General features: G+C 45.3%; 1 protein-coding gene across 1 annotated transcript; it reads right to left on the bottom strand.

The window, feature by feature from the left end:
• LOC123407389 (acyl-coenzyme A oxidase 3, peroxisomal-like) lies at positions 1-9,808 on the bottom strand. Its single transcript, XM_045100514.1, has 13 exons — positions 9,221-9,808; positions 4,322-4,439; positions 4,121-4,228; positions 3,860-4,032; positions 3,674-3,773; positions 3,462-3,536; positions 2,337-2,467; positions 1,681-1,816; positions 1,481-1,600; positions 1,238-1,384; positions 909-1,013; positions 729-830; positions 1-627 (listed from the first exon to the last, which is right to left on the bottom strand). The coding sequence occupies exons 1-13, from the start codon at positions 9,703-9,705 to the stop codon at positions 379-381; spliced, it is 2,049 nt and encodes a 682-aa protein (XP_044956449.1). The 5' UTR covers positions 9,706-9,808; the 3' UTR covers positions 1-378.
• Positions 9,809-10,245: the final 437 nt, after the last annotated feature.

The raw sequence follows: 10,245 nt of genomic DNA, 5'->3' as shown, positions 1-10,245 counted from the left end.
TCATGAAATCCAATCCAACACATACTGCACTGGTCTGGCTTATTGCTTTGTGTACTATTCAACAACATATTGTCAAAAAAGAAAGAATTTACAGCAAACAACATTGTATACATTATTTACGTTGTGAACACCTGTTGGTCCATATCAGCTTATTCAGTTTTATAGGCGTAATTTAGAGAAGACAGTCCATGAATTCAGCATGCATCAAATTCCCTATTTTCTGCGCAGATCAGCATCTTCGACTGTACACTTCAACAATGATTATTGTAAACCGTGCAAACGACAGGAAGCAACAAATGCACCTGTATTTGGCTGCCCCATCTGTAATAGTTTCACATTTAAGGGGCTACGTCCTCATCGGTGTCTGAAGGTGTATAGTCATTCGCTCCCGGAAGATAGAGCATTTGCTTCGATCCAGTCGAAAGCAAGTGGACTGAGGAAAGCATCAGGGATTCCGAAAGAACCGACAATAGCAAGCGCATGGGGCCTGAGTTCACTGCACAGTATCATGACTTCTTTCCTCACGGTGACTACATTGTCCCGCGACAAATAACCATATCTCAGAAAAGATGCAGATTCATCTATGCACACCATAACATACATAGACCTCAGTAAGCCCAATACATCCTGCGAGTGACAAATTCAAGGTGTGATGAAGATAACTTTTACAAGAAAAAGAATCACAAATCATTCTGATGCTTTCAACTGTTGTTGAGAAGTGAGTATACCTTTAAAGAACCAGCAGGAGCATTCATCTCGTCCTCCAAAAATATTTGCAAAATTGTGCGCTCGGTAAATGCTCTAGCTAAGTCTTCAGCAATTTGGTAGCTCTGGGTGAATGTCATTCACGTCAATCTTAATGGACATTCAGATCAGCAAGAAAACGAGCACTAGAAAGTAAAATTTACCAGCATCAGAGCCTTTTCTCTGCTTTCCCCTTGTGCCAGATAGCGAGATACCTCGTCTGTGAACTGTTTCAGCAAATCCCGCTCCCTCAAGCAGAACAAATCCATCTAGCCATATGCACATAGCCAACATAAAGACAGGATTTATCCCACGACAATATATTTATTTTAAAAGGCAGCCCGGTACACGTAACTCCCACTTGCGCAGGGTCCGGGGACGGGTCCCGACCACTCTGGGTCTTCTGTACGCAGCCTTTGCCCACATTTCTGCAAGAGGCTGTTTCCAGGACTCGAACAAAGAAATCTTATCACTAACGAACTGCAATATTTACCTGGAACTTGGAGCTCCTTAATATGTCACTTGTCAGACTACGGGGAACAACTGGGCAAGGACCATTCAGATGTTCCAATCCCAATCCCTTGAATGGCTTCTTCTTCCTTTGTGTCGTTAAAAATTCGGCATACAGGGCTTTGCTTACCTGCGTCAACAAGATTAAATTAGGTACAACAAAGCCAAGCTTGAAGTATCTTCAAGACACATGCATGAACGATGAACAACAATAAATAAAAATAACCTGCTGGAGTAGAACATTATTGTCACCCTCAAATGTAGATTGAACATCAAATTCGGCTTTAAAAATTCCAACGCGATTCTCGGTCTTTAAACCTTGGCCACCACAGGCCTCACGACACTCCTAACGGAAGAGAAGGAAAGTCCAGTGAAAACCACTGATCCAAATATAGAAAAACAATGCTGATAACCCTTTTAACAAACCTGAAGCGTGGTCATATTCTGCCAGGTCAATGTAGCTTTCAGAGCACTAGAGTAAACATGTATCGCTTTACTAATTTCAGGTGTTCTTTTCACATACATATTTTTCATAAAATTACTAGCACTGCTCATCATACATCTGCATAATAAAAAAGGAAGTATTTAGCATATGATGGTCTGTGCTAAGTAGCAGTGAAAACATTGGCAAAAAAGGAAGGTTTGCATTGGAGAGTCCAATTAGGGGTGCAAATTTCTGAGGATTAGGGTACCCTCCAGCCCACTTTTGTTCAATCCAATGAACTAAAAGTTCCAAAAACTGATGTGATTTTGGAAATTTAGTTCATTTGGTGGAAGGTACCCTACAGATTATGCATTTGCATCCCTAAGTCCAATTACACTGTCTGGAATATTTTTGCATCGAAATGCTAATATATCCTATAGTTCCATAAAAATGATTATAGATTTGGCATTTCATAACTAGAACACAAAAATATAATCCATTGCCACATAGATTAGAGCAGTAACGTTAAACGATTAGCAAGACATAGAAATAGGCGAGCTAGCACAACAAATTCAATATGCAAGAACTACCCTTTTATGAGAATGAGCATATTGATTTGACTGAAAGTACTATAAACCAAGACGAGCTAGTATCATACACTTTTGCGAGTAAAGGTAGGAGGCGCCTCTGGTGACTGGGATAATCAAGTAACAGCATTTCAGGACCATCTGGTGTAATTGAAAATGCCCTCCTTGACAAAGCATACCTCACGGCAATTGCTAGGCCTACCTGTAAGCATGGGAAAGAAAGAGTGCACAACCAGAGTTAAAATTATATGTTAGGCATGGAAAATTGATCGAAAGCTAATTCTTCTGGGTGACTATTACTGACTACTTGCTTATTGCTGGCACTATCTGGCCTGTACTAGGCCAAATGTATTCCTCAAAACAAAAATGTCATGATGTTCCACTGTTGGCTGGTAAAAAGCTGAAAACAGCTGGTTCCATCAACACATGGTCAATGTTCACATTTCAACCAAACTTATCTGGGTGATAAAATATTCAGACTCGTAACCTGTCCCTGTCCATATAGATGATATCCCCTTTCGTTTGAGCCAGACAGATCACCAGACTAGCTTCACTAACTCCCACTGGTTTGACCTAACGAGTCCAATTTTAATCGTCTTATTTCTGCAAGCTTATGGAGTTAAATATGTTAAGCTTCATGCATTAGACAACGCAACCAAAAGTCCAAACTATGGGAGAGGGTCGGAGATTATGCTCCCCCTCACGGCTATGCTCCTTTGAAGTTTATGAGCGGAGCAGACCACAATTATTTATTGCGTTTACTTAGCGTTTAGTGGGTTTTGAACCCTGAACCTCTTGGTTGTAAGTTTATGCACCTAACCAATTCATCCATCAGTCCGAACAGATAAAAAGGGCTAGACAATTCACATATACACTTCAACACCCCTCTCACGTGTGACACGGAAAGTCAACACGTGGATAGACTCACAGGAATGGCTCAAGAGGCGTATACGTGGACATAAAGGGGGGCAATAGCAATTTTTTTGATAAATTGTCAAAGCCAGGAGTTGAACTCAAGACCTTAGCTCTGATACCATGTTAAACTTCATGCACTAGCCAACACAACCAAAATTGCGAACTATGGGAGAAGGCCGGACATTATACTCCAACAATATATATATACCTATGGAACTCATGAAGAAAAATATGGAATAACCTCCATGCATTTACTCAAAAGGAAAGGCCACCCAACATACCTTTGAAATATAAACCGCGTTAACTGCAATATTTACCCGACCAAGAGTAAGAGGAGACAAAAATGCTGCAAACCTCTGCAAATAAGAAACTTTGTTAATTTGGAAGTAAGAAACCAAGGTAGCAAACTGTGAAGCTCTGCTGACAGCTCTCCCCTCTTCTCACTGTACATGTGTGGGAGAGAAAGAAATGGTGGATAGGTGGGGTCTGGTACCTGATCTGGGTTATCTATCATGCTAACATATTTCCCATCTGGCAAAACATCAGCAACCAGATTCAGCAAATTCTCTCGAGGAACACGTATATTGTTAAACCTGAAAGGACAGTCAAACTTCGTTGACACACAATGAATGCCATACGGATACAGTACACCAAAGGATCTACAAATACAATGACTCACCAAATCCGACCATTATCAACACCATTTAGTCCAATCTTATGGCCACAGTCAGCTATATGGATATTAGGCAACACATTTTCATCTTGATCCCTGATCTGAGCTATGAAAGCATGGACTCCTTCATTTCTTCCATTTATATGGAGCTGAGCAAAGACGATTGTATGTGTAGCATGCTGTAAAAGGACATAAACAATTATAGTAGCTTATAAAGAAATGTGAAGCCTATATGTACACAGGAAGGTAAGTGAAATTTCATCTCACATTAGCAGCTCCACCAATCCAGTACTTCTGAGCTGACTCACAGGGAGTATTTATCACAAACTCTCCTGTTTTGGAATCATAAGTTGCTACTGTCTCAATTCCTCGTACCTTCAAGTTCGTCAATAGAAGAGAAGAAGGAAAGCTTAATCAATGCAACTAACATAGGTTACACAATCAAGAAAAGACATTACCACCACTTACATTGCTCCCATGACCCAATTCTGTCATTGCAAAACAACCTTTGATAATATAGTTTTCTGTGTCCAACAACCATTTGTCATGATGGCGCTTCGTTCCAAGAAACTTGACAGCACCTCCCCTTAAATGCACACATAAAAATAGGTAAACATCAGAAGATTCTCAATGAAAGGTGAAACCTGTTTCTTCCAGAACATCCCAGAAACCACAAGAAAATCTTTGAAATTATAATTCTAGTTTTCTGGACAAGATTGCTTGTCACATACTAGCATACAACCCTACAAAATTGATAACCAAAACCATATCCCTAGATCATCACAAAAGAGGACAATAATGAAAAAGAAAGCACTAAAGTTTGAACCAAAATAGGTGTGATCTTCAGTTTTCATCACTATTTCTGACACCATGTTCACCTTAAGTTGTGCGCTAAATATCCTAGATTTAAAACTATTCAAAGATATCTAACAAATAGAACAGAACGAAAAATCCAAATTTTGGCACAATTTACAACCGTCGGGCAAACACGAAATTTTAGAATGCTACGTGACAGGCTTCCAAGTTCCAATAGCCAATGGTAGCACCATTTCCCAGGGTGCAAATCCAATTATCTAAATTGGAAATAAGGAGCAATTCCTCATTGGTAGCAAACGATTATCCATTAAGTGGAGGAAATATTAACAAAAAGGAAAAGGTTTATACTCCTTTGTCTTAAAAGAACGGACTAGCGTGGTTAGCTACTTAGCCAGCTATCATAATCAAGTGCCGCCATAGTGTCACTGTATCTGTATAGCTAACTCTTACTGTGAAAAGAGCTACGGTATACACATTAAAAGGGCCTCATCTGGAGCTCAAGATATTCCATTCTATATGTTTTCTCTGATGATCACATGCTCGGGATTTTGGATGATTGCGGGGTTGATTCTTCTTGTGTGGGCTCCTCTGTTGATCTTCTTTCTCTCATTCAACCGAAGGAGCTGGCGCAAGCTGCCTTAGCAGAGGCAGCTACAATGTGGAAGTAGGGGCTTCCTTTCCGGTTCAATGGTGTGGTGGCTAGGGCTGCTGCTCTTTGCTCTCCTCGCCGTACTAGCACGGCGAGGCGCGTGGCCAAATCTTAGAAATCGTATTATCCAGATGAGGTACCTGTTCTGAAATATCCGTGGGTTTGGCCATGTTGGTAGGAAGACACAACTAGTACCCTTTCTGAAACATCCTTGAGTTTTGTCATGTTGGTAGGAACACACAACTGAAAGAGTACATGCGCAATGAATCGATTGACATTGTTGCTCTGCAAGAGCCAATTAAGTCTGATTTTAGGCATCACTATTTTCTCTCCATTGACACTAGAACACTTGGTTTGGCGTTGCACTCTGGTGAGCTACTTCTTGGCTATAATCGTGATCGCTGTGACGTAGTTTCCTGGGATGAGGATGTCTTTCTTCCTTTATGCTCATATTAGATATCGTTCTTCTCTGCGTGAATGAGTGGTGATGGTTGTGTATGGGCCGTCAGACACCCGTTCCATGGATTTGTTGTCGCGGTTCACCTGCCCATTGTGGTGGGCGGTGATTTTAATTTGATTCGTTACGGTGCGGACCGTAATAACAACGCCATCTATTAGTTGTGTGTGGCACTTTTTAACAATGCAATCGTGGCCATGGCGGGAAGTGGCTAGATCGGGGGCATGGTACACTTGGACTAGACTAACAAGCAGCTCGCTCCGGTCCGTAGCATTCTCGACCGTGTGTTTGTGTCCTCTGAGTGGGAGATGTTGTTCCCCCTATGGAACCTTATCGCTGAAACTCGCATAGGTTCAGATCATATCCCGCTTGTTCTGTCTTCTGGGGAGGATCGTTTGCGGCATAGTCCTAGATTCTTCTTTGAAACAGCTTGGTTTGAAGTGGATCGCTTCAACCAGATGTTCTTAGATGAGTGGGATGCGGCCCTTGCCGGGTTTGGTTCGCAGCGTGCCCCCCCCCCTCGGGACAAGTCGGTTGCTTTATGCGGTTTCGTGGGTTGCTGCGAGAATGGAGAGCCAACCGGGGGCACGACGGAAAGCTGCTCGGGGCTAACCTGGTCTCAGAACTGTCTGCCCTGGATGTCCAGGCTGATCAGAGACAACTTCTATCCATTATACGCTCTTAGGAGGAGTACTGGCATCGTAGGGATGGGATGAAGTGGCGATGCAAACACCGGCTCTCCATGCCTATGCTAATGGTCGTCGTCGCAAGTGTGTGATCCTGCACTTGCAATCGAAGCAACGGCTCCTTCTTAGCCAGGGCCATCCAGCTTATGGGTTCCGAGGAGCCTAAGTTGGCAGGTATGCGTCACGATTTGTGGGATTAGACACAGCGTATTTCCTCACAAGAGAATGAGGAGCTATCGCTCTCGTTTTTGCCCAAAGAAATCAATGACGCGCTCTGTGCAATGGACTTGGACACTGCTCCAGGCCCTGATAGTTTGCCTGTTGCGATGTTCCGTAGGTTCTGACCTGCTCTGAAAGGCATCTTTTTTGCCATTTTTAACGGGTTTGCGTTATGAACCATAGATATCTCTCGCCTCAACTTTTGTTATTCTCTCGCCAATCCCGAAAGTGCAAGGTGTAAACAATATCCGTCAGTTTTAGGCCGATTGCTCCCAACAATGTCCCTTACCTTCTAAAACTATGCGTCAAAGCATGTGATTCCCGTATGGCTCCGATACTACATAGGGTTATTCATAGATGCCATTCTGCGTTTGTCAGGGTCCGTTTCATCCTGGAGGGCCCCATTGTGCTCCAGGAGATTGCTCATGAGCTTAAACTCACAAAACAACGAGCGATTCTCCTTAAACTGGACTTTGATTAGGCCTATGACCGGGTTAACCAGGTCTTCTTGCGGGAAGTGCTGCTTTGTAATGGCTTCGCGGCAGGGTAGGTGCACCAGGTCTTGCAGCCCTTTCTACTATGTTTGACATGGCCAAACTAGCAGGTCACATCAAAGGGGTTATGGCCCACTTTATCCATGTGGGGGTGGGGGGGGGGGGGGGGGTTGCAAGTGCAATATGCAGACAACACGATCCTGCTTTTTGAGCCGAATCAGCATAGCATCCGCCGCTGTTAATTTGCTGCTGCTTTGTTTCGAGTTGATCTCCAGCCTGAAAATTAGTTTCCACAAGTGCGAGGTGGTGTACATGGGGTTGGACATCGCTGAGGGTAGGAGGGTTGCAGACCTTCTCAATTGCAAGTTACCCAATTTCCCCATTTCTTACCTGGGTCTCCCAGTCTCCACCAAAAACATTTCCATAGAGGAGTCGGGAACCTTTATGTGCTAAAATGGCGAGCAGGGTTTGCCCGTGATAGCAAATTTATGTCTTCTGGGGCTGATCCTTACCAATTCTAGCTTGTCTTCGCTGCCCATGTTTACCATGGGTATTTTCCTCCTAGCTGATGAGGTTCATGCTAGGCTGGACTCGCCTAGTTCCAGGTTCTTTTGAGAAGGAGCTGGTTCCAAGCATAAACATCACATGGTCAAATGGGCGGCAATATGCTACCCAAAGAACCAGGGAGGGCTAGGGGTGATAAACTCCAAACTCATGAACGTAGCTCTCCTTTCCAAGTGGATCTGAAAACTTTACCAAAATGCTTTGGGGCTTTGGCCGGATTTTCTTAAAGCCAAACATGTTCCCAAAGGATCCTTCTCCGAGTCTGCTGCCCGCGGCTCGCCGTTCTGGAATGGGATCGAAGTGGCTTTTGCCTTGGGGGCTAAATTTGATGTTAACAACGGTGATCAATTCGTTTTTGGTTCGACTCGTGGTCGTGCGTGGATATTCAGCAGCTTTGGATGGAGTTCCAGGCCCTGTTTTTGCTTGAGGTTGAGCCAAACATTTTGGTGGCAGAGGCTTTGCGTTCCTCACCACCGGTCATTGCCTTTCGCCGTGAGCTCCCCCCCATCGAGTGTGGCAGCTGGGGCTTGCCGTGTGCTAAGGTGGGTTCGATTAGCTTGAATAACAATCCTGATAAAGTGTGATGGCACCTCTCTTCCTTGGGGCAGTTATCGTTTAAATCGTTGTATGCCAAACTTACCAAGGGCCCTGTTTTGAATGTAGCCAGGGAGCTTTGGAAAGCCAGAGTTCCCCTTAAAGTCAAGATTATCTTATGGCAAATGTTCCATAATCGTCTCCCTAACCCGGTCATGTTGCCCTACCCCGGTCAATGTTGCCAAGCGCAATGGACCTTCCGAGGGCCAATTTCCTGTGCGTTCAGTATAGGAGGATGCCAAGCACACATTCTTTTGCTGTCATTTAGCTAAATTTGCTTGGATTGCTGTTAGTGAGGCCATGGGGGTGAGCTGGAACCCTGCTTCTTGTGCCGATTTGCTTACTTGCTTATCTTCTGTGCATGGTTCTTCTAAACGTGTGATGTGAAGCTGTGTTGGGGCATTCCTTTGGTCACTTTTGGCATTTCCATAACAAGATAACGATCGAGGGGGTGTTTCCGTCGCACCCAGCTGACTGAATCGTTAAATGCATCCTGTTTTTGCAGGAACGGGCTCGGCTGGGGAGGCGTCAAGACGCTAACTAAGCTCCGTCAGATCAACAGTATCGCCAGGTCTTCACATGTCGCCTCTTAGGGTAATTGCGACTTTTGGTGTGCCGAGCCTGCGTGCTCTGTTCGGGCTGATGGACCCGTAAGCTGACTATTTCTATCTGGTTGTGTGAACCTTTTCGTATGACTATTTCTATCTGGTTGTGTGAAGCTTTTCGTACCGTCTGTTCTATGTACTCTGCCTGTTGTGTGGGCTTCGTTCTACATACTGTATTTTGCGAATCAATCCCAATGTGTCTTAAATGTGTTGATTTGAAATATTTTGCATGAAAGAATACATGAAGTTTGATGGCGAGGGGAAGTGTCAATGAAGTAGGTACCAGAGGAAGAAGTGGACGCCGACCTTGATGGCGAGGGAGTGGTCGTAGACGCCGAGGCACTCGAGCAGCGCGAGCTTGCGAAGCTCGGCGTCGGGCCCTGGCTCCGTGAGCCAGCCACGGAACACGCCCCTGCGCGCGAGGTACCCGATCCGTCGCATGGTGGCCTCCCTCTGCCCCTCCTTCCCCTCGTTGTAGTCCGGCGACACGAACACCTTGTCGCCGGCGCGGCGGGGGCAGAAGAGCGGGCTCTCCTCCATCGCGCCGTACGCCCAGTCGCGCTCCCTCAGGTGGTGCCCGTCGAGGAGCGCGCGGAGCTCCATCGGCGCGAACGCCGGCGGGGCCTCGGACGATTCCGGGGGCGCGTAGCTCAGGCACGGGGAGAAGTGCAGCCCCGCCACGGCGGCGGCGGCACCGGGGGGGAGGCCAGCGAGGTGGCGGGCGATCGCCGCCGCGCGGCGGGCAGCTGCGGTGGGAGAAGCGTCCATCAGCGTCACGCGTCTGGAATTGGTTGGCGAGTCAACGAGGATTGGTGGGTTGGATTGGGAGGGAGGGGAGGGGAGGGGGGCAGATTAGAACAGAGGAGGGAGAAGCTTGCGAGATGTTCCAAGCTCCAGGCCAACGGATATTTCAAGAGAGAATAATAATGCCACCCACGGCCGCAACGGAAAGAAAAAATTCTGACGTACGGCCGCAACGGAATTGGTACTCTCTCCTATCCATTACTCCGTATCAACTAACTCTCCTTTAGTCTAGGCCATCAATTAATAAGTGTACGCGTACACTTCAATTCTTGCGAGTACTACCATAAAGATTTCCCTGTTTGATCATTTTATTGCGGATCTGGTGTAGCTGCAACATGGATGATGGATGAAAATGAATTGAAAGCGATGTTGTTTTACAATTTTTTACTTGAAACTCCCAGGTAAAAAGACGGAGAGCTGCTACACACAAGACAGATTTTAGACTGTTGAAACTAATCGAGCGGGAAGGAGGGACAAACAAATAAGAATGAACTTGTGTAGTCT

Source organism: Hordeum vulgare, chromosome 7H (assembly GCF_904849725.1).
Source record: "Hordeum vulgare subsp. vulgare chromosome 7H, MorexV3_pseudomolecules_assembly, whole genome shotgun sequence".
Classification (NCBI taxonomy): domain Eukaryota; kingdom Viridiplantae; phylum Streptophyta; class Magnoliopsida; order Poales; family Poaceae; genus Hordeum; species Hordeum vulgare.
This window is presented reverse-complemented; position numbering and strand designations above follow the sequence as displayed.

What these genes read in the sequence shown, in the direction of transcription:
- LOC123407389 (XM_045100514.1), bottom strand. Translation starts at nt 9,705, where the DNA reads ATGGACGCTTCTCCCACCGCAGCTGCCCGCCGCGCGGCGGCGATCGCC. An exon ending in GTTGATAATGGTCGGATTTG is followed by an intron (nt 3,774 to 3,859) that starts GTGAGTCATTGT and finishes CTGTCCTTTCAG; the next exon opens with GTTTAACAATATACGTGTTC. An exon ending in CTCCTGCTGGTTCTTTAAAG is followed by an intron (nt 628 to 728) that starts GTATACTCACTT and finishes TGTCACTCGCAG; the next exon opens with GATGTATTGGGCTTACTGAG.